Source organism: Belonocnema kinseyi, chromosome 4, assembly GCF_010883055.1.
Source record: "Belonocnema kinseyi isolate 2016_QV_RU_SX_M_011 chromosome 4, B_treatae_v1, whole genome shotgun sequence".
Lineage (NCBI taxonomy): Eukaryota > Metazoa > Arthropoda > Insecta > Hymenoptera > Cynipidae > Belonocnema > Belonocnema kinseyi.
In genome coordinates, this window is record NC_046660.1 from 34924847 (window position 1) to 34950570 (window position 25724).

Consider the following 25724-nt stretch of genomic DNA (forward strand, 5'->3'; position numbering starts at 1 on the left):
ATACAAGCTTACACAGGCAGATGGCGACATCGGTCAATTAGGAGGAAAAAAAGTGCTGATGGTTCACTACTCAGCCCGGTTCACAACCCAGCCCTCTCCCCTGCAGGTTTATATACTTGCCACCAGATTATGTATTAAAAATATTACATCAAACAATTCATCCTGGTAGTCGTATTTTGCATGTAACTAAACCCCCAATCATTTGCAGCACCTTACGCTTCAGATCATAAAAGCCGCGTGGAAATTAATTGTCAAATTGGACAAAGTTGACATGCATTTACCTGTATTTTAGATATTTTATAGTTTCTTATTCGCCTAAGCAAATTTTATCAAGCGCTCTAGAAATAATTAAATCAGTGTTGCATATAAAAACACCATTAGACCTGGGCCCTAGGATGTCAATAATGTAAAATTAAACAAATTTTTCTTCTAAAATTATTTTAAGGCATTTTAGTGAGTAAAGTCGTACAGTCGTCATTTTCAACCAAAAAGATTAACTTTATACCAAGAAAGGCGAATTTTCAACAAAAATACGTAAAGTTTTAACTAAAAAATATAATTTTTAAGTTAAAAAAATTATTTTAAAAAATTCTAAGAAAATAAATAGAATTTTGAGACAAAAAAATAAAATTTCAATCAATTAAAAGGAAATTTTAAAACAACTAGATCAATAGTCCAAATTTCAATATAGGAAATGAATTTTTAACCAGATTGTTAAATTTTGAATCAAAAAGATCATTTTTCTACTGAAAAGACAAATTTTCAATAAAATACATGCATTTTTTACTAAATAACATAACTTTTTAACCAAGAAATTTAAATTCCTAACACAAAAGATACATTTTTAAGCAAAATGTGAAATCTTAAACTAAAAAAGGATAGGTTATTAACAAATAATATAATAGTTAAATTTTCAGTAAAAAAAAGATATTTTAATAAAAAAGTCGAATTTTTAACAAAAAAGTTTAATTGTCAATCAAATAAATTAATATGTAGCCAAAGAAATTAATTTTCAAACAAAGAAATTAACTTGCAATCAAAGAAATAATATTTCAGACAAGATTTACTTGCTACCAAAAATTTGGTTTGCAATATTCATTAAAAAAAGAGTTTAAAACTAAAATGATGAATCATCAACAAAAAGTTTATTTTGAAGAAGTTTGTTCCACTTTCAAATGAAAAGATGATTTTTTAACAAAAAATGTTATAGCTGATACTTAAAAAAATTTATATTAAATTTTAAACCAAAAGCATTTGAATTCAACAAAAATGAGGAATTCTAAACATAAGAGTTAAATATTCAACAACAAAAATTATCTCAAGCCAAACAATTGCGCTTTGAAACAAAAAGATTAAACTATGACGATAGAAGATGAGTTAAAAAAAAACAAAAAAAAAGGAATTTTCAACAAAATAATGAAGTTTTCGGTCCAGACAAAGTTTGCAGTCAAAAAATAAGAAAATTTTGATCTAAAATGTTGAATTTTCATGATATAAAAAAGAATTTCCTGCAAAGTAGTTGCATTTTGAAACCAAATATTTTAATTTTAAAGAAAAGAGTTAATTTTTAACCAAATAGTTGAATTTTGAAACCAAAAGTATTGATTTATAAAAAGGTGATTATCAACCAGTTTTAATGTTTTGTCAAAGTATTTGAATTGCCAAATACTGGTCCAGATACTGGTTGGAAATGCCAGAAAAACGACCTACGTAATTTGTGGATGACCTCTAAACTTCAAATTCGGTGTATCGAAAATTTCCTGACTCTTTAACTTTTTCCCTGATATTTCGTGACATCCCAAAATTCCCTAATCATTAGCAACCCTGCAAAATGTATACTGAATATTAAGCCTACAAAATCATCAGAAGAAGCAACCCACACAATTTTTGGTGCTTTTATATAGATACTATAAAGTTAAAAATTTCCCAGACTAGTCCGCCTTTCTAATGTCCATTGTGGATTATTCTCTGTAATTTGAAATAGGGATAAATTTGAATAAAATAAAACAGTGATTTATAAATACGGTCACAACGTGTAATCGTGTTATGTCTCGCTACTGAGTTACGTTATGCTCGAGTTATATAGAGTCGCAATGTAGATCGTTCTCGAATCGATTGCGTTATTATCGAGGCTTGTTCCATGCAAAGCGTGGCTATTGTTCTTGGCTAAATTGAATACCTCTTCGAAGAATCTCTACTCACTTCGTGAACATTGTTGTTCTATGCTCTAGATGAGCCTCTTCAAAATGCCGATCTCAGATCGAGCTGACAAGGCGAGAGAAATTCTTCACTTATAATTAACAACAAACCAACCATTCTACCCTAATATCAATTTAAATCAAGTTTCTCACAAGGAGATACGACCCATTGTCGTATAGTCATATAGAGTTTGGCAAAAAACACTTCCGAGCGGTTGGCTGCTTATGCAGTAGCGCGCCGGCATCATAGTCGATATGCTGCGTGTTCGGTTCTCTCTGTCTGCATTTTTATTTTTTATTTATTAAAAAGTTTATTGCCATATATTTCTTCAATAATCTTTAAAAATATGAAAATAAAGTTTGTAATGTCTTTTTCTTCACGGAAATATGGACTTGTTTAAACTTTATGATATTTGCCTGGATTTTTTTCCTATAAACATTGCTCACTTTTTTATAATGTTCTACATGCATCCTTCCGGCTATCAAGCGCTACTGGCTGATCAGCGAATTTTTAAAATTCTATTTTCTCGAAAACGGCGAAAAATCGTATATTACTACTTCGGAAAATTAATGCTTAAGTAATGAGTTTTTATTTAAAAAGTTATGAACCAAAACTAAATTTCACAATTAGCGGTTTCCCCTTGTCATTTAAAACGCGAATAAGTCAATGAACAGAGAGACCACAAAACTTCATTTTCAAAATTCGCTGATTTTTCCCTGACCAATAATATTTAAAGACCAGAATTCTAATATTGTAATAATTTCAAAAATCACAGTTCAAACGGCTCTAATATAAGGAGGAATACGGTAATTTGATTTTTAATTTCCGCCCAAAGTATTAACATTTTCCAATCCACATTTACAGGCTTCAATTTAAACTGACGTATCACCAAAGTACGTTTTTTCCTAAATTTAAAATTCGATTTCCAGGAACATTTTTTGTCTCCTGAAAAATCTTTAAACTTTTGGAAATATCCTTTTGGAACGTGACTTCAAATGAAATAAACCCCATTTAAGTGCGGTTTCAGGCATGGTCCCAAACGGGCTTCAATTAAGTGAACACAACATTCACTGGCTCCGAAACTAAACATTTAGGGCCATGTGAACAATTCCAAATTGGAATACATATTATTACGTACCAGACGCGCGTGAGAATTCGCGCAAAGCCCTTTTGTCGATATGTTCTTGGTATTCACGCATGGCTGGTTAAGCTTCCCTCGACCCCGCGGGCTCCTCTCTCATCACGAACCGCCGAGGCAACGATTCTCGGAACGACTTAAATGGGATTCCGAGTGGGTGCTTCATAGAAAATCCGTAAGATAATTTATAGAATAGAATTACATTCTTTCTTGATAGAAATCTCAGCACGAGACCTGTGGGAAATCGTAGCTGCACTATTTTTTGCTTTAGCAGAATGGTTTACGTTATTCGGGCTCAGTTCTTGGCTCGATCGACCAGGGCAAAAGCCAAAAGGTGACTGGAGTGAAATTAAACCCAGCTGTATGATTGGGAAACACAACTTTAATCTTTTTGAGACTCTAATGTAATTATTTAAATGCAAATTAGAATTTCTACTAATCTCGAGGAACTAACGACTATACTATGAATTTGTAGTTTTATGATAAAGATTAGTAGGAATGTATACTAAATCAATTGATAAGCAAATTCGCACCATTTTATTAGTAACTCCCTACTAATTCAAATGCAGAGAGAAGAAAATATCATGAAAAAATATGTTAAATTACAACTTTTATTTCAAATCTTAGTCAAAGAAAGATATGTAAAATTATATCAAATTACGATTTCAGATGAATATACTCATTAAAACAACATATTGTGGACTGTACAATAACTTAGAACCAATATTCTTGTATTTTTAATATATCGATGGGTTCTACGAAGAATAGGCTATCTTTTCGTTATCGTTAAGAATTAGGCTAACTTCATTTTGTATGAAATTTAGTCAACACGTAGAAGTTTTAAAATAATTAAAAATCTTGTAAAATTTCTTGTTTTTAAAGTTATAGGAGCTTAAATTACATTATGAACTGTAATACAAAATGCTGGCGTTTTAAATCCGTTGGAAATGTTTCGAAAAATAATACGTTATTTATTCCTCCTGAAAACTTAGCTAAATGATGTGAGCCTAATTCTTAACGGGTTTGAAAAGATAGCCTATTCTTCGTAGAACACATGGATATGTAATTGTTGGAAAATCTTAACAATTATTCTGTATGGTGATTTAATAGGAAAGGAACTTTCAAAGGTTGTATTTGCAAAAATGTAGAACCAGTTTCAAGTATTTTATTCCTAGAAGTTTTCTAATGGCAAAGAAAAGGATGTGCTCTAAATTTTAGCCGAATCAGTTATTACTTATCTCTGAAGTTTTTCATGTGATTAAAATGAAAAAAACAACCTTCTTTTAAAACTTGAAAAAGTAGTGTCGAGTTAACAAAAATTTCGAAACTTTCAAAACGGTGGGCCCATGCAATAAGGCCAAAACAGGTATTTTCTATAGTTTTAAACAAAAGGGAGCCAAGTTTCATTAAAAAAATCTTATTAATAGAAATAATGCACGAGCTGACATTAAAAATGGAATATTTTGAAGAGATACAAAATAGCGCGAGGGACAGCTTAAATCAGATTACAAACAGTGACAGTAGAAATTCTGACAAAATCCAAGATGACGGTTTAATAGAATTTAAGATGAATGATTAATTACACCATTTTTAAACGTAAGCCTCTCAAATTTGACAAGATAAGCAAATTTACTTTCAAAGTGTCAAAACCTTGAAAAATTAGAAAATGGCGGCTAGTTAGAATTTAAGAAAAATGATAAATATCAACTTTTCTCAACACAGGCGTCTCCAACTTGTCAAGTTAGACAAATGTATTTTCAGAAACTGTCTGGTAGCTGGTGACAGCCGAAATTAAAAAAATCTAATCTCAATTTTAAAGTTCAAAACTCTGCAAAAAATTCCGCATCAATCCCTTGAGGCCGAATTTCAATTTTCATGTTTGGGTTAAATGTTATGTTTTTAAAAAATTCGAAAAAAATCAGATTTTCCAATGTATTATGTCTTATCTTCGTGTGAACCAGTAAAGTATCACAGAAATTAATAGAAATTAATGATCGAACACAAATATCATAAGAGTAAATTATTGGAACAAAAATTCCACTGTTATATAAACAAAATTAATAAACAAATATACATTTATAGAACTTTTATACGATTAAATATTTTCTCTTCATGAAAAATCATCCTTAAATACACCACAATGTTATTTCACATTAAAAACGTTATTAGGCATAAGTTTTAGTAATTGTTATTAACAAATTATATAAGAAATTGCTTTATGTTCCTGTCTTTTTACAAAAAAAATTATTTTTTCACCAGTTTTAGCTGTTGCGAATGACTGTTATATTATCTAGCGAAGAAATGTTATTTTAAGTCAGCAGTTAAAATTTGTATTAATAAATAATCTAAAGAATTATATTGTATTTGTGTTTTTCAAAGGAAAATATTAGTTTTTCACAAAGACTACTGCCAATGATACAAAATAATATGATAAAAAACTGATATTTTTCTCGAATTGTTCAATAACTTAACATTTAACACGAAATGAAAATTGAAATTCGGCCTCGAGGGATTGATGCGGAACGTTATCTAGAATATTTTTTTGTAACTTGAAAATCGACCAAAAATTACAACCTTTAGCTTAATTTGTCCGCGAAAATCCATTACTGGACCATTGTGTACAGACAAGCGATATGTACTTATTTTTTCGAAAAATTTACATTGTATATTAATATTATACGTTGTTGAAAAATATTCGCAATCGGGGTGAAGTTTTACAATAAAATTGAAAATATTCGTTGAATTGATAATATTAGTTTAAGCCGAAATTTTGGATTTTTTGAAAATTCCGACTGACATGTGCTACTACACTGTTTCAAAAAATAAATTTGCTTATTCTGCTTAGCTGGAGAGTCTTTCTTTGAAAAATTGTGAAATTAGTCATTTTTTTGCAATCCGAACAACTGCCATTCCGATTTTTTTTAATATTTCATTTTTGATGTCAAGAATTGCCTTGTAGTTATCTACAATAAATTGTTATTATATTTGCGGGTTTCTTATGTTTAAAACCAGAAAATGCCATTTTCGGTCACTGGAATATGAACAGATTTGGCTAAAATGTGTAACCGGTTAAGCAGGGTAAATGCGAGGTAAGAACTTCAAATTGGGGTAAACTCTGTGTGATAAATCGCAGATATCTCCGGTGGACTCTGCTAGAGGTATAACGTTACAGGCCGGCAACGACGGAAAGTTTACTTCAATTGGGAGTAATCAGCTGACTATTACTTTGTTTGAAGGATTACACCAGACTCTCGGTTTAGGGACAGTGTCGGGGGTTGCCTGCAAATAGTCTTGTTCCTAAATCGGGAAACTCGAAACGTAAGGAGTGAAGGCCGCCTGAACCGTTTCCAATGGGCACGCATAATATTGCGCAACATACTAGCCTGAGTACTCGCGCACTGTGGCCCTTCTAAAGCAAGAGTCGCAACCGTCTCTCGCGCCTTGAGCTGAGAAACTGCGTGAGCCAGCAGTTCTAGAAATTACGCGAGTTCCTAAACCGAGAGTCTGGTGTACTTGCAATATTTCGAACCCCTCGTTTTTTTCTGTGAAGTGAGTTTTGAGTTTAAAAGATAAGATACACCCTACTGGCTCCTCCTAAATGCAAATTCATGTTCCTGAATGTGAATAGTTTTTGATTAAAAAGAAATTAGAGTGCGATTGAGGCTCTTGGTTGAAAAAGTGAAAATGGAAACGCTTTAGGCAAAGTATGAGAGCGATAGAATAATAATAAGGGTCGTATTTCAGCCTTTGTGACTAGACGGGGATCTGGTCTACCCCAACTTTACGAGCACTTCACTAGCTTCAGGCCATCACCTCTCTCTCTTTCTCTCTTTTATTATCTCTCTCTTCTTCAGTAGGAATTTCTCTCCTCTCTATCTCTCTTGGAACCCTTCTTCCATTCTCTATGTATCTTATAACCCTCTTGTTAAACCATACCGTAATTATATGGAGATGTGCAAGCATGCGAGTTGGGGACGAGTTCCTCTATATCCTTCACTGAAGCTCATGTTTCCCCATATTCAAACTTTCAGACTAGAAACTCCACTGAAAGGACAGTACGTTTTAATAATCCTACCACTCGAATTATATATGCTACCCTATACAAGTATACACTAGAGTTTCTGCACTCAATCGCTCGAACTTGTAAATAACTTCCAGATATACATAAATATTTTACAAACTTTCTTTGATTAAAATTTCGCGACTGACTTCAAATTCCAATCAAGGAAAATGCAGGGATTATCGATGAAATTATTATTTTTAATTTGACAACAGAATACAATTTTTTATTAGGTTTCAATAATGTAATGTAGTCTTAAAAAAAGTGGCCTAGCATTGCGGCACTTTTATAGAAACTTGGAATTACGAGGGGAACTTAGAAGATGAGCTGGAGACTTTGTCTCTAACTTAGGTAATTTCACTGTAAAAACTATTGATCATTTAAACTGAGCATAATTTTTTTTGCATCCTATAATAATACCAAATCGTCTTGTTTTGAAAACATCGTTCATACTATTTTACTTTTCTCACTTCAGATTGAAAAGTGGTACGTACTAGCGAAAGTATTGTTTTAATTGCTTGCAATTTCATGTTAAAAAGAAACAGGAAACAATTGAAACAGAACAAATTTGATTCTCACTTCGGTCTTTTTTTGATCCCAAAAAGTTGTACTGAAAGGTCGTTTAGGGGCATCAAAATAAAATATAATTAGAATAGAGCCAGCGGAGCCTATATTGTTATTTTTACAGGACATAGCAACCATTTCTACATAGTCTATACTATTAACATGAGTCAGATCTTTTCATAATATTCGTTAAAGTGACATGATAATTGGTGATTGCACCACCGAGGACCAGTACAGTATAGAGACTGGAACGTTAAAATCTACTGATCCGTAGGTCAGCACCACATGAAAATTAGTGTTGGTAATTATCAATGATAGTTATATTTAGGGGTATAAAGCTTCCTATTAGACAAAGTCGATGATCAGCTTCCACCTAATTGAACTTTCCCAGTGGTAGCCTTCGTTCATCAACAGGCAAAAATTACCACATTCGAAAAATTATAATTTTGCAATGTGCTTTTTGCAAATAAGATATTTCGAATTTAAAACTTTTTAGAATTTCACGCGTTTTTAATTTGTATACAAAAGTTTTAACTTGTATAAGTAAACAATTATGGCATCTTAACTTATTTAAAACTTCTAATATATGATTTTTAAAAAAAGATAAAAAAATTCCACTATTTTGTTAAAAATTCGTCAATATTGGTGTTGAAAATTAATTAATTTATCTAGAAATTGAAATATTCCATTTTCGGATACAAATAAACTTGTTTAGTTCGAAAGTCATCTTTTATTGTAGGAAATGATTCTTCCTGGTTAAAGCCTTATCTTTTTGTTCGAAAATTTAAGGATTTGGTTAAAAATTCGTTTCTTCATGTTGTTTAATTCAACAGATTTCAACTAAAAATTGAAATCTTTTTGGGTTAAAATATCAATTATGACTTTTTTCGCTTAAAAGTTCAACTACTTATTTGCAAGTGGATCTACTTTGTTAAAAATTCCTTTTCTTGAGGATGATTAATTAAATTTGGTTGAAAACCATTTTTTCAAAAATATTTTGTTGACAATTTATTTTTTGGTTAAAAATTAACCTTTTTTGGGAGAAAATTAATCTTCAAGGTTGAAGATTCGATTTTTGTTGGTTGAAAGTATGTCTTTTTAGCAAGAAATTCCTTATTTCGTTGAAAATTTTAGTTTTTTAGAATAAAATACATATTTTTATGGAAAATTCAGTTGTTTGATTAAAAATGCACTTTTTAATTAAAGATTCATGATTTGAGTTAAAAAATCATTTAGTTGGTTGAAAATTTAATTAATTTTTTTTAAATGCGTTTTTTCTTTCTTAAAAATTAATTTTGTAACTAAATTTTGTTTAACTTGTCGTCTTACTTGACTTTAAAATTTAACAATTTGGTTGAGAATTAAGTTTTTGATTAAAAATTCATATTTTTCGGTTGAAAACTTAACTGTCTTGTCGAAAATTCATTTTTTTTTAATTAAAAATTTGATATTTTACATGAAATTTTTTTCTTTTTTAACTGAAAAATCTTTCTTGGTTGAAAGTTCAAATATTTAGTGTAATAATTCAACTTTTTTGTAAAAAAGTTGAATTATTTGCTTTAAAATCCAACACGTGATTTGGAAATTAAATTTTAAATAAAAATTCATGTTTTATAGTTGAAACCTCAATTGTTTTGTCGAAAACTTATCATCTTGGCCTGACAAATAATCTGTTTTGGTTTAGGATTTCAATTTGTCGTAGAAAATTTAGCTATCTTTTAAAAAGTTCTGTTGTTTTTCATCAAAAATTTTAACTGAGAACTTAATTATCCTATTTTTGGTTAGAAATTTATCTTTATTGCTTAATATTTTATGTAATTTCTGAGAAATGCATCTTTTTAAGGACATGAATAAATCTTTTCATTTGAAAATTCATCTTTTTGGTTGAAAAATTAATTTTTTTCAAATCATCTATTTTATTGACAATGCAACACCTATGATTTGAATTATATGTGAATTTACTAATTCATTTTGTAAATATATTTCTTACATTAAAGTTTCGAGTATTTGCACACTCAGAATCATTGAGATTTCGAGTTTTGAAGAGCTAAAAGCACTTTTGTTAGTTAATTTTCATCCAGACTGAATGTCTTTTCCCATTAAAATAAATTGAGTACTAATTATGTTTTTCATCTTATTTATTTTTCAACGACACATAACTTTTCTATTTATTTTTAAAACAAATGAATATGCTGCTACTCAGCAGAGGAAGATCCTATAGTCACGAAGTGTCATAATAAAGTTGTATCGCTATTATTTCCTGGTTTAAAGTAACTTTTAAACAGCAAAATAGCGATTATGAAAACAAGGCGTTTAGTGTAGAAATAAAGCGTTTAAAATCACCCCTTAAAAAGCTTCACAGAAAGACGTCAATCTCCCCATCTAAGTATTGAGCTCCATGAACAAAAGGTCTCAATAGCTTAACCAACGAACAATGCCCGTTTATTTTTCTAAAGTAGAAGAAAAAAAGTCTTCAAATATGAACCTCGAGCGGACATTTCTTTTGTCTTTCCCATTAGCTCGGTTCAATTTTATTACCGATTATTAATTAAAATCAAAACCCATTCGGCCTCGAGCTTCAAAGATCAAAGGGGATTTTTCGGAATTAATTTAATGATATAATTACAGCAAATGCGATATAAATTGAATATTCATTCTCTTGACATTTTCTTTTTCTGGCAAATGTATTTAAATCACAATAAAAACATTTGCGATTAAAGAAATTTTGCCAAATAAAAAGTTATTAGTACAAACAAAATATTAAATCGACAAAATTACAGCAATTTATTATTTTTATTAATAATAATGTTGCCAAATTCTAATTTTTTCCTATTAGTGCTTTCTTTAAATTCCTGTAATTTTATCAACTTAATCAACTTACAAATCTAAGCATATTTTAATTTTTCTTGCCAATCTCCGATTTCACAAATTATGTTGAATAATGTTTTTTATTGAATAAAATGCTCCTTCAAAAATAATAAGAATATCTAATACTCTGCACAATATACTGCCTATAATTTGTATTGTTGATTGATAGTTAAATTTTCAATAAAAATATGAATTTTCAACCAAAAATATAATAGTTTTTATTTCAACCAAAAAGTTCAATTTTCTATAAAAAATATTACTTTTCAACAAAATATATTAATTTTCAACGAAATTGTTGAAATTTTAACTAAAAAAGACAAATTAACATCCAAATATTTGAATTTTGAACTAAAAAAGATCAAGTTTTCATTTTTCCCAAAAAAGTCATTTGAGAAAGTTTAGGATGTTTATAACATGGTTGAGTCTAAACGTCAAATGTATTACATTTTCGGTTGAAAAATGTATCCCCCACCTCCCCCACAACAAAGCATAGAAATTTTTAACAAAATGGTAAAATTTTAACCAAATAGATGAAACTTCATACCAAAAAAATTAATTTTTAACAACTTTGATTAGATTTTATACAAACAGATGAATTTTCAATGAAAAAAGATCAATTTTCAAGAAAATAATTCAACTTTCAACCAATGAAATGAATTTTCAGCCAAAATGACGAATCTGAAACTGGAATAGTTAAACTTTCAGTTAAATAAATATTTTAGAATGAAAATGCTAACTAAAATTATGAATCTTTAACGCAAAAATGATTTTTTAACAAATTGGTTCTACCCTCAAACAAGTAGTTGAATTTTAAAGCATGCTCATTGCGAAAATTACATATTAAATAGCAAAAATTCTGTTAAATAGATGTGGATAGTTATTAGAGCTGTTATTTCAATTAATACTAAAAACACATAAATCGAAATGATTATCGGTGATCTATAAACGATCACTAGCACTGGAAGTTAGTTATTTTATATGAAGGATAGTAATATATTTTACTACATATACAGACATAACGAAAAAAATTCACCTAATTATGTATATAGTTTTTAAAAAGATTGTTTATATTATATGCCCCATTACCCTATGCTCTACATTATCCATATTACCCCGTGTTCCACATTACCTCAAATTTTCTGCTCTAACTAAAAATATACATCCAAAGTGCCACATTACCCCATGTTCCATATACAGGGTGGACACGCTGGGACTTACATATATGGCGAGTTGAATGCTACCCGAATTGCACAGCAGCAGGGGAGAAGCCATTACACAGGGGTGTTTTCATATTTCGCGCCTTTAAAGTTGCATTCGGATCGGCCATTCGGCCAAGGCCGTGCATCTTCGGATCAAGTTTGTGATAGTTTCCAGGGTTGCGTTCGAAACTTCAAACGGTTATGTTCAGATTCACCTGTTTTCCCTAATCGCTGTCAGTAAATGTAGACAATGTTAATTTAAAGTTTACGCATGTAATATTTCATTCACTTTATTTAAAACATATCCTATCTATTCATAACATATAAGCATTAAACACCATTCACTCTTCGCCCACTGGAAGCACAGAATATTATTACTATTTTATAGTATTTGTCACTTAGCAGCCATTCTATAATGTTACTGGCACAGAAAAAAATGACGTTTACTTCTCACTTCACATGTCCCACTTCATTATAAATAAACACTTTTATTACTTGTAATTACTATATAACATAACCTATATTGTTTTGACAATTGTATCCGTTTGAACTTTCGAACGCAACCATGGAAACTATTATAAACTTGATCCAAAGATGCACGGACTTGGCCGAATGGCCGATCCGAATGAAACTTTGAAGGCGCGAAATATGAAAATACCCCTGTATAATGGCTTCTCCTCTGCTGTTGTGCAATTCGGGTAGCATTCAACTCGCCATGTATGTAAGGCCCAGCGTGTCCACCCTGTATATCGTACTTGATAATGTAAACCTATATTTACTTCTCTGAAATATGGGTAAAAACGAATGAGTCTGAATAAAAATAAATACTGGTAATTAGTACATGTTAAATAATAAAAATTAGCCAAATAATTATACTACATGCTAATTAGGAGGTCTGGATTTGAAAACCTTACAAATAGTCTTAAAAAAGAAAGAACAAATCACTACTTTTTTATGCTACGCTAGGAAGGGAAAAAAGTGCGAATTTTCTGACAATACGTTCATCGGAAGGAGCGCTAATTAATGGACGATTTATACCATATTTTCGAGTAATGAGCAGTGCGTACACAGGAAACACAGTGAAATTGGAATGTAGAGACTGCATCCAATCCTAGCTAACAAGGGGCTAGGCTGGTTGGGATATTCAAATTTGTTTTCTGATTGAATTTTAGCTTGTTTTTATTTTGGTTTAATATAATACAACTTTTGTTGTGGTATTCGAAACGTTCAAAAATCGCGAAAAAATGCAAAATCTCAATATCCCAACATTTTCTAGTTGACGAAAAAAATGTCTTCCGTAATAACAGAATGATAACATGTTTTTTTTTGTTCCAGCAAAAAAATTTCAAAGTCGACATATTTAACTCTTTTCTTAAAATATGTGTTTGTTCAACTTAAAAAAATTAATTTTTCAAGCAAATGGTTGCATTTTCATAAAAAAAGGTTAAACTTCAACCAAAACAGTTGCATTTTCAAGTAAAGAATTGCATTTTTTAGAAAACAGATGAACTTTCAACTAAAAAATGCATTTTTAATTGAAATGGACGAATTTTCTGACCAAATAGACGAATTTTCAACATAACAGTTTAATTATCAACCAAAGAAAATTACTTTTAAAAAACATAATTCAATTTTCAACGGTATATTCGGATTTTTAAATAAAAAGATTAAACTTCAACAAAACAGTTGCATTTTGAACTGAAAAAGATAGATTTTTACTAAAAATGGAAATGAAGTTTTTTAAAAAGAGACAAAAAATGTTCATCCGAATTGTTGAATTTCCAATTGAAAAGATAATTTTTTTATTTAAAAAGTTAAATTTTCAACCAGGAAAAATAAAGTTTCAAGAAATAAACTTTTTTTGTACTGAAAGAGAAATAAGTTCATCCAAACAGTTGAACTTTCAATCCAAATATATGAATGTCCAACAAAAAATATAATTCCCAATGAAACAGTTGCTTTTTTAACCAAAGAGGGAAAATTTCAATCCAAGAAAATTAGATTTTTACCAAAAAATCAAATTTTTAACTAAAAAAGATCAATTAGAAAAAAATGGGAAAGTTACATTTTCATTTCGCCAAAAAGCCGAATTTAAAAAAAAAATTATTTACTACCATTGATAAAGTTGAGTATATTTTCGGACGATAAATTTTAACACAGTTTACGGATTTTGCTTAAATTCGAACTGAATTAATAGAACCCAATAAGAAAACACGAATATTTTTGGTTGAAAATTAATTTTTTTTTTATTAAAAAGTCTACCATTATATTTTTGGTTCGAAATTAATCTCGTATATTTAAAAGTTCTACTAATTGGTTAGAAATTTCATTATTTTGTTTGAAATGCAACTACTTTATTGGAAGTGCGTTTTTCTCTGGTGAAAATTTCGTTTTTATCTGAAAGTTTAGCTATTTCATTTTTTTGGTTAAAAATGTATTTTTTATAAGTTAAAAATTCAACTGTTTGGTTCAAAGTTGATGTATTTTGTGGGAAATTCGTCTTTTGGCAGAAAATTAAAGTTGTTGATTCACAATTCATCTTTGTAGGTTGAAAATTCCGCTGTTGTGTTAAGAATTGATCTATTTTGTTAAAAGTTGACTGATTTTGTTGAAAATTTAACTATTAGTTAAAAAATGTAATGATGTTAACAATTCGACTATTTTATTTAAGTTAACTTTTTTGTAGAAAATTCCACAGTTTGTTCAAAACTCGTTCGTTTGGATTAAAAATGTTTATATCAGGATAGAAACGTCAACATTTATATCGGTGGATTGAAAATGAACTTTTTTGTTGAAAGTTCAACTTTAAAAAAAATCGTCTTTTTCGCTTGAAAATTTAAGTATTTATTTGAAAGCTTAACTACTTAGTTGTTGATGCTACTTACATCATTTCGCATATTTCAATATGGCATATACTTTAATTTTTTAACCCTTTAACTTCCGAATTATTTCCAACCACTTCCTATTCAAATTAACAACTGTTTTGGAGTGTAGCAGGGTCTCAGATGATAGAAAAAATGCCATTATTCTCACTCCACTCAAAACCGCCCTTAAGACCGAAAACCACCCTTAAGTTAGAAAATGAAGTTGGAGAACTCTTGATAAAAATATTTGCACTTGAAGTATTTCAGAACATCCACAGGAGTCACCTCCAACCAGAAAAAAAAACTTTGCATGTATTTGAGGGGTTTTATTTTCATCATTTAGTACAAAAAGCATAGAAAACCTGTTTTCTCATCGGAAAAAACATGTAGGCTAATTTCAGTTGTACGAAAAAGGAAAATATTAATTTCACTATATCTCCATTCAAATGAGGGGTGATGTTCCGGTGAAGGGTTGGTATAAGGGATGTTTCTGTAATTTGACGTGAGGATTATTGTTTTCACATCTGAATCTCACTTTATAACGAATTTGATAGAAATCGATCCTGTGGAAGCTTATTTATTTATTTTAGGGGGTGAAAACTACCCCTAAATTGAGCTCAGGAGGGTTTATATATATTTTTAGGTTCTTATCTTAATCAGTATTTTCAAGAGCCCTCGCAAACCAATTTTCATCGAATTCGGATAAAAATTCAAGTTTACACCTGAGTAAGGGGTGCAAACCACACCCGGAATCGAACCCTGAGGGCTGAATTTTTTGGACCCCTTTCTTAAATCGTTCGTATGCTCTTCACCATGGGATTTTCCTTTTTCAAAAATAGCTATATTTTTTTGTGTACCGCTAAAACTATATTCGCGATATAACTACAAAAATTACCTCGAAAACAGGGTGCTTTTTGGAGTTATATTTAATAGATTTCGAAGAGGGTGAATAAATGCTTATACTTTCTGAAAACAAGAAATACGTAGGTAGCTTGTGCATATGAGAAAAAAAGCTATCTCAATTTTTGACGGAGTTATGGATTTTTGAACACGTGTTAGGGACATAAATGTCCCAGTGGCTGTGAAAGGATTAAAAGAATATATTCCCCTATTATACCCCTATTTTCGAGGCAAGTCACCCTATTCCGACTGTTACATTACTTTTCAAGGAGTTAACGTAGTTTATGGTCGGACCCTTTTGACTTTTGCAAGATATTTTAAAAATCCTTGACTTTCCCTGCCCAATAAAATTCTCTGACTACTCCCTGATTTTCAGATTTTCCCTGACTTATTGTAACCCTGACATCTTATTACTTAAAAATATTACAAGTTTGATAGTGATTTATTACTTTTTTCACTTTGTAAACATACTTTTTTTAAATTCGAAAAAAATGCTGAAAGGTGCATTTTACCCTAGTCAGTATGGAAAGGGGTAGAGTTTCGTGAGTGGCTCACGGATGGAAATTCAATAGAGTATGTAGGCATAGACGATCATTATATGCATATAGCTTTGGGTTCGTCCGTTTGCAGTTCCCGTAATCCTAATATTATTTTCGTGGTTTGACTGACACGCCTTTATGTACAGAAATTATTTGTCAATGAACTTAATTCACGAATACAGATATAAATTCTACGATGGCAAAATGCAAATATAATAACCCGAAATTAGAGAGGTGATTTTTAATACCTTTAGCATGTAATACAGGGCTATTGATGTGTGTTTGCATTTACTTTCAGTGAATGAACATCAATTTCAAAATATTTGGTTTGGGAGAGAATTTGCAGATCGGAAGGAAATATAATTAATTTCTCTCTATAATCAAATTCAATCGTGTAAACCGCCATATTATATGGAATAACTATATTTAATTAAATTTCCATTAATTTTGAGAATATCATTCAAACTGACAATATTTAAATTCTTAAGTTACAGCTTTAAATGCTTATACTAGCTTCATCAACCGCGTGATATGCGCGCGTGTTGTTTTTCGATTTAGAACGAAAAAATATTTTTGGTACAAAATGAAAATTTCGAAAAACAATTCATTTTTTCAAATTTACTTATATATATATATATATTTTTAAGGTTACATAATTGTTCTAAAACTCTTGAGAAAATTAAAAAAACATTTTGAAAATTACAGAAATGTAAAATAAAACTAAATTTTAAACCAAATAGTTGAATTTTTAAAACAAAAACGATGCATTCTTAAGGAAAAATGTAAAAGTTGATATTTCAATAGCATTTTCTTTATTTCCAATCATAGACATTTGAATTTATTCAGCAAAGACAAAATTTTAAACAAAAAATGTCTTTTTAACAAAGTACTTTAACTTTTAACCAAGTAGTTGAGCTTTCAACTAAAAAATATGAAGTCTCAACCAAGAAGAATAATTTCTCCCAAAAAACATAAATTTTTAACTAAAATAATAAATCTTCAAACAATAAAAAATGGTTTTATAGTTAAGGAATTCAACTTTTAATTAAGTAGCTAAATTTTCAACCAAGAAGATAAATGCTCTGACAAAAAGACGAATTTCCAACAAAATAGTTACATTGTTAACTAAAGAGATTAATTTCGTTGAGAACCCATGTATTTTGTTGAAAAATTGTCCTTTTTGGTAGAAAATTTATCTTTTCAATTGTAAATTAAACTATTTGGTTAAAAATTCAGTTATCTTTTTGAAAATGCAAAAATTTTACTTAAAAAGTTAAACATTCGAATCGGTTTAAATTGTATTTAATGTAGTATCCACATTAATTTCACTTAAACATGCACAGAGTTATGAATATGAGAAAATAAAAAATGGTTTAAAATTTTATTGAAATTGATTTTATTCTGATATTCAAATTGATTTTATTCTAAATCCCTAGAAACTCAATAAACATTACTGATGATAAGCTCGCAAAACTGTATACATATTCTGAATCGATTCTTAAAAAATGCATAATATAATATTATTATATTGTATTTATTATTATATTTTTTCCAGGATTTGAATGAACATCCTGTTATATAGAGATTCTAAAATTTATTTTGAAAATATGATTTCCACTCAGATAAAAAATTGAAATTCGTCCAAATTTGCCAAACTAAAGCACAAGAATATTATTCAGATTATGAAAAAGTAATGACATTATTTTTCCCCAAAATTGTGCATATAATAAATATGGAATCTTAATTTTTATAGAAGCTTATACATTTCGGCTCAGTGAAAAATTATAAGTTTAAATGTTTTTAGCACCCTGAGATTCAACTTAGTTTTTGTGTAATTCAATGAGTAGGGAAAGGGGGGGGGGGGCAGCACCAACAAGTTAACAGTCAATGTTTTTTTTAAAGTTAATAAGATGTTGAATTGATCCAGTTTTTTCTCATTTCGAGTTCTACATTATATTATATTGTATTTCTATAAGTATTAATCACAAAAAAAATAATAATTTGGTAATTTAATTATTTCTAACATGCTGTATTTCGTCGGCTTTGCCCCTCACCTGAGGGTAAAGCCGTCTGCAGCTTTTCATGAAAATCAAAACATTTAAAGATAAGAAAATATGATGGTTTGCTTCTGTGGTATTTTATGTACTGGAAAAATTACCTTTAAAGATGCCCAACAAGAAGAATAAGTTATTTTGAATAAAAATAGAGATAGCTGTAATATAACCTCTTATTCGTTGACATTGTGCTGGAAAGGAAATTTATGCAATGTTTCTACTGTACCAATACAAGACAACTGCATACCGACTAGATTGATAATAATAATATTTAATAGTTTCTTCAATGTAGCCCACAAGATAAGTTGCTGTTCTACATTGCCGATCATTTATCGACGAAACTTGTGACACGTGTTTCACCTAAGCACTTGTCAATATTATTTTCGTCATGCTTGCCCCCCTGGCCATGCCTCACTTATTTATGAGATATATTATATTTTGGACTTGAATTACGTCTAATTAATATAATTAGATTGTGTGATATTATTTTATCTGTCAAAATATCAAAGTTTTATACGGTAAGTATTGTCAATAGAGTTGAAAACTTTATATCTCTGTCAACGAAACTTCCATTCTTTCGCGGTAAAACTGTTTTCTGTATAATTTTTCTCTTGCAACGTCAATTTTCAAGATTTTAGTAAGTAACAAAATCGCTTTGATGAAATAGATTTATTTGATGCAAAGTAGAACCAAAATTGTTAAATAATAGCCATGCTATAAGGAAAATCACCTTTGCCCCACTGGTTGGCGCTGCCTCCCTTTACCCTACATTAAAAATAAGTCATAGGTATAAGAGAATGATTAATTACTCGCAGATTTTCAGTTAAATTTATAGGGGATAAAACATTTTAAAAATAAATTTCTTAAAATTGAATAAGACATATTTTGAAAAATAAATGTTTGCTAAAATTACAAATAACTTTTAGGTTACTTTATTCAAGTAATTTGATTTTCAATTGAAATACTAAAGAAAATAGGTGGTTTTAGATATCTGTTTAATTATAACTAAAAGGTATCGCTGTGGCATCTGGAAATCATTATAAGAAATTTTTGAACATATTTTTCGTAGTTATAAGCTAACGTCACGAATTGATAAGCATCTTAAAAAACCGGACCTTTTATATCGATTAAGGAATATGCAATTGCCTTTTTAAAATATAAGTCAAAAATCTAATTAGTAAAGTTTCGAGATAATTTTTAGATATTAATCGAAAATAGCGCCATGCACTTTTTAAGAATTGGATTGAAGTCTATGGAAAGTAATTAATTTTACCACTTTAGGGACCCAATAACAATAAAATTGAGAAAGGGTTGATATGAGAACCTCATTGAGAGTGCATTTGAATTACCGAAGTAACCCATTTCAAAACATTTCAATGTAATTTCTCCGACAGAAGTGATATTTATGGTTCGAAAGTTTTGTAAGAGCGTCAAAAGTTCCGTTTCCGTTTCTGCTTGTTATGATCAGAAGAGCTCCGCTGTCGCCTGAATTACAAGCATTGATATTCTTTAAATCTTTTTTTAAAAACTTTTTTTCTGTGTATAATGCTCATTTATAAAAGTTCCCATGGGATTCAGTAGAATAGACGTCAAGATAATGCGGTTAATATGTATATGTATGATTGCTAGTTCGTTCAAGCGAAGGCCAAAGTCGACATTTGCCATTCCCTTATCATGCCAGTCGGACTTTTTATTTTCATTTCAGAATTGTGTAAACCATGAAAAGGCAAGGCTGCCTTTAATCTCGTGCTCACCGTAATTAAATGTGCATTTCATAAACGTTCCCTTTTTAATTTACTATCCCTGAGTTTTCTCTACGTTTTACTGTGAATTAGGTGTAATGTGTGTGGAAATTTATCTGCAAATGGGAGACGGTTTGTGAATTAAATTATCATAATAAGCGGTATTCGGAACGTTAATATTTACATCGACTTTAAAGACGCAAAAATTGAATAGTTTTAGTTGTTGAGAAGTTCAAATAAAAGTTACAAGTAAATAGGATTTTTTGATAGTTTATAGTAATATGAAATTCTAGAAACATTTGAAGGTGAAAACGAAGATATCCGTCAAGCGCTTTTCGAATAAAGTTGATTTTTTTATTTAATTACTAAGAAATGAAGAAATTTGCCTAAGATTATATCAAAAATCCCATTCAATTGGAACTTTAATTTGAACTTGATTTATCCCCACAGTGTATGTCAAGCCTTCAACAAACTTAAAAAATGTTTAACAATTTTTTGAATTTAAATATAATTGTTTTTAAAATGCCTACTACAGGTAAAAGGGGGCCCTTTGTTTCTTCATTTGAGTACCATAATTTATTACATTTGCAGAGATCCAGAATCCTTAGAAATGTAAGTGTTGAATTGAAGTGGCCTTTTAACAATAGGCTGCTTCAGAGAATGAAATAGGATTACATTGCACAACTTGCTACATGGAAATATCCTATTTAATTTTCAGTAACAAAGTATAATTTTCCGAAAGTCTACTGATTTATTCAGAATATAATAAACTAAACTCTAATGAAAACATGTATTCATCCAAAATATCGGGACATAAAATAATTTGGTATACAATTATGTCAATTTTAGATGCGGTAAGTTTCTCTAGTGAATGTAGAACAATTTCATTACGGAAACTAATTCCATTCTACAGGATGCCGCATGTGCAATAGTTGAACATGTGTTGACTACAAATTTTGAAATTTAATTTCTAGACTCTAGTAAAAAAATACTATTTTTCAAATTCAATTTACCCGATCCCGCTTTTTGCCCCAGAGGCTCTTTAGAGGGAATTAAACTCGGAAAATTTTGTTTCTAAAGTTCCGAGAAAGGGTTTTAAGCATTATTTATATGCAAAGATATTATAATGGGCAGAAATATTTTGAATAAAAGAGATAAAAATAAAGTAACTGATGAAAGTACATACAAATAGCATTTAGTATGAAGTAAGTAGTAGAAGTATATATTAGTCAGACATGGACAACATTTTTCAATGTAACTAGAAAGTCCTTGATTTTTAAGAGATCTGAAATGGAGAAAGTAAAATCAATAATTTAAAGTCTTTGGAACTTAAAATTTTAAGCTTTTAAAATTGAAAGCGTAAACATTTGATCATTTTAATAGTTTTAAATAATAAAACTTTACACAAAAATCTAGGTGTATAGGTTATTCGGTGAAAAGAGCCAAAGACTTCCAAATCGTTTATTTATTATTATAAATTAATTCCAATCTGAACTTTATTTTCGCAGTCAGTTTTTTAATTCTTTTTGAATTTTCACATATCGCTCTATAAGTGGATGTAGAAAATTTTGTGGGCCAAAAGTAATTCATGATATCGATTCATTTTGAACGCTGAATATAACGACTACTTTACTTTTGCGATAACTCAAATGGTTCTCGAGACAATCCAAAAATACTAAGAAAAACGTTTAAAAAATGCATCACAAGATACATGAAAAAGAAGACATCTATTTCTGAAGATGATACATCTCGCCTTTTATTCGCATCCAAAGCAAAGTATTCGATTTATCTTGAATTCTCTTCAGATCCATCTATTATTTGCCTTGAATAATAATACATTTTCAAAATATCTACTCTACAAAAATATATGGTTTCTTTGTTAAGTATATTGAGAAAGTTACAGCTGGAATTATAAACTTTTAAACAAATTTTTTTTGCGTTAAAAAAGAAAGAAAATTCTTACTATTTTATAATTATTTAAAAAATTGGTATTAACCTTAGTGTATCGAATTTAAGACACCCTGCTTTTTTACGTTTTTTTAGTTTCTTTATGATTATCTCAAGAAACGTTTGAGGTTGTTCTTGTATTTAGAGTTAAAAAATGTATCGAAATTTTGTATCACTTTTTATCAAAAAAATTCTCTACATCTATTTTGTATTATGGCATGTGAAAAAAAGTTGAATAAAAACTAAAAATCCTGACAGGTAAGCAAAAAATCGAGGCTTTAAAATGGAAAAGAATAAAAATTTGAAGAGAAGGCAAAATAATATTGTTAAATGTTAAAAATGTAGAAAGCTAACAAATGAAAATCGCAATCCACAAATTTTGGAATCGAGCGACAAATATTTAAAAATGGTTCTTGATTCCTTGAAGTAAAAAACAGGTTGGGCATTTTAATCAAAGAAGAAAATTTCCGGTCATATCACCGTAATTTCACGGTTCGCAAACAATTTTTACGGTAAATGAAATTAAAAAAATCAAACTCAAGATAAAAAATTTTCCATTTGAAGTAATAAAAATCAATTTCAAAATGTTTCATTCAAATGCCCAATAACTTACACGTATAAAATGAAATCAATAAATGAATTCAAAAAATTTAAAAATTATATCATTTTAAGTCTATTTTGCTAGAAACATGAAAAATTGAACGATTGCATTTTTTTAAATAAACTGAATGATTCTTAAATTAAAACTTAAATTATTTTACTTTTAATAGCTTGACAATTTTGTTTTAAATTAGGCCGTGGGCTATTTGTAATAAAATTTTGGTACGAATAATCCGATTTTGCCGTGACACGTAGACACTTCTTGTAAATTATTTCAGATCATTTCACATTTTAATTAAAACTTACACGAATTTTTTTTAAGAATAATAGATGCTCAATTGTTATTTGTACATCAAAATTCAACAATTGGACTTCGAAATTAAAATTTTTTAAATTTAACAAAAAAATTGTAACGTTCCAATTTCAATCAGGCGTTTGCATTTGTTTCACTGATAAGATTTTCCAATTGAAACAGTTCAATTTATAACTTTAAAAGCGGAAAATTCTACAATTATAAACTGATTCTGAATCGCCTTGTAAAATCAATTAGCATTCATTTTTAAAATTCAATTTTAAAAATTATTCATTAGTTTATAATACACATAAGATGAACTTAAATTTTTTTAATCCAAAATCTTCCATTTTCAAACACTTCTAATTTTTAATTTTTAAAGTCATTAAAACTGCAGTTTAAAATTCTTTACTTTAAAATATACGCTTCAAAATTAAAATCTAAAATGGAAAACTTGAAAAATGAAAGATTTTTAAATTATCCATTCTAAACTGAATGAGATCATAATTGGAAAAGATAAAAATTTAACTAATTATTTCGAAAAAGGTTGAAATCAAAGTTAGATAGATTTGTTTTCTAAATATTTGTAAAATTTTCGGTCAAAAAATAAATTCACTGTCATTTCCTGGGTTTTCCTGGTTTCATAAAATTCCTGGTCCTTTACCGGTGTAGCGGCCACCCTGAAGAAGTATAGTTTGCAAATAAAGAAGTATAGCAAAAAATAAATTGAAATTTCTAGATAATAATATGATTATTTAAAAAAAAGTGTTTTAATAAATGTATTGTTTGCTTGAATAGGACGAAGGCTGGAAGCTGAATCGCACTAATTACTATCAAGAAGGATGGCTGGCTACGGGTAACGCTCGAGGATTGGTCGGCGTTACGTTTACTACCTCGCATTGTCGCACCAGAGCAACAGAACTACCCCTTAGAGCGAATTATAACCTCAGAGGTCACAGAAGCGAGGTAAGCGTGTTTTTCATTTTCTATGAAAAATGGCTTGTCAGCTCACTTGCACGTGGAGCTTTTGAAATATATATGCCCTTATCTTTTTTTGTTGCGTTCACATTTCACATTAGGGGAGACAGAAATCTCGGAAATAAAAATTGGCTGCATACACTCGTCCCGAAAAAATTTAATATCAGTCAATTGTAAAGAAAATTTGAAAGCCAAAAAACATAGGAATCGAGCCCGGACTCTCCGTGTGAAAAATCAGAGCGCTACCGCTTGATCTAAGCAGGAGTTGAAAGAATCTCGCATCTCGGTCGATGTAACGTGTGTGGATTTAAAAAAAACCGGTTTCTCGCGAATTTAAACAAATTTTCTATTCCTGCAAGTTTTTATAACCTTAGCTAATTGGTACAATATTTTATTATTTTATTATGAAACAAGGAAGATCAATTTGTTAACACACAGAAACTTTCATATAATTATAAAACAAAAAACAGACTAAGAATTGCTTATCAGTTCCAATCATACACTAAAGCATTAATTTACCATTTGGAAAAGGCGTTGGAAGTATGCACAGTCTCTCTTCTGTGACCTGCTACTCACACCTATTTTTTGAAGGAGGACTTGGAAAGGGGGACACAAGTATTTGATTGGGGGAGGGGGGGTGGAAATTTTTTTTTTACCAAATTAAAAAAAAATCTGATTGAACAACATCTCAAGAAAATTTTGTCCAAATTTTATGTAAATCGGAGCAAAACAAACGAAGATACAGCGTTTTAAGCGACCGCGTCTATAGCTCAATTCGTTTACGTATTCTTTGAAGAGAGTAGGATTCAACGCAGACATGAACAAAAAGTTCGTGAACATTAGAACTCAAAATCTATTCGACCGATTCTTTTCAAATTTGGTACACTATTTCCTCACATTATTCAATAGGTAATCAGCAAGAGTTTTTTTGTTTTTAACAATTTTTGTTCATTTTACAATAACAAATTAACCGATTTGTTTAGCGAAAATCGCGGTTTTTTCTACAAAATTATGTAAAAAATGTTAAAAAATTAAAAAAACGCTTTTTAATTACCTGCGGAAACATACCACCTTTAAAATGCATTTTTATCTTTTCGGTTTAGATGATCCAGTGATGAGTTATAATGTTCACGGCGCAAAAATTTTTTTTCGAGGCGTCTCATGAGATTCGATGTCACGTGGTCATTTAAAAATATTTTTTAATGAAAATTGGTTTAAAATAGTTAGAATGTTCTACTAAAATATATAGTTCAAATTAATAATCCAGCATTATTTATATCTAAAAAAAATTCTTAAAAATATGCATTCTTTTCGCCTTTAAACCCCTACCACTTCCCCCACTTTAAGAACGGCCTGAAAAAAGGATTCGAGATATGACTAATCACTCGTGTGTAACCATACACTTTTTTGTGATTAGTCACTGATACGTATTTTTTTAAGGGTGACATGGAAAAGCGGTCTGATATATGAACTGTCGCTCTCCTGTGATCAGTTTATTAAACGCGTTTTTAAAGGAACTACGATCTGAAAAAGAAGGTTCAAAATATAAAAATCACTCTTCTGAGATAAGTAAGCGACACGTCTTTTTTAAAGGCTAACCTAGAGAGGAGGTTCGAGATATGATAATTTTACTTTTCAGTGACCATTCACTGAAGCGCATTTTTAAAAAGTAAATTGGAAAAGGTGTTTAAGATATAATTAATCACTCTTCTGTGACCAAACACTCTTCTGTGACTAATAACTCTTCTGTAACCAGTCACTGGCACACATTTTTAGAGGG

The 25724-nt window shown here is 29.7% G+C and overlaps 1 protein-coding gene across 1 annotated transcript in view; it reads left to right on the forward strand.

Moving 5' to 3' along the window:
- The window catches only part of LOC117171493 (tubby-related protein 4), a 152731-nt gene that overhangs the window by 30658 nt on the left and 96349 nt on the right, over positions 1–25724 (forward strand). The window contains exon 2 of the mRNA XM_033358852.1: positions 23765–23932. Within this exon, the coding sequence (XP_033214743.1) occupies positions 23765–23932 (168 nt within the window). The remainder of the gene's footprint in view (positions 1–23764; positions 23933–25724) is intronic.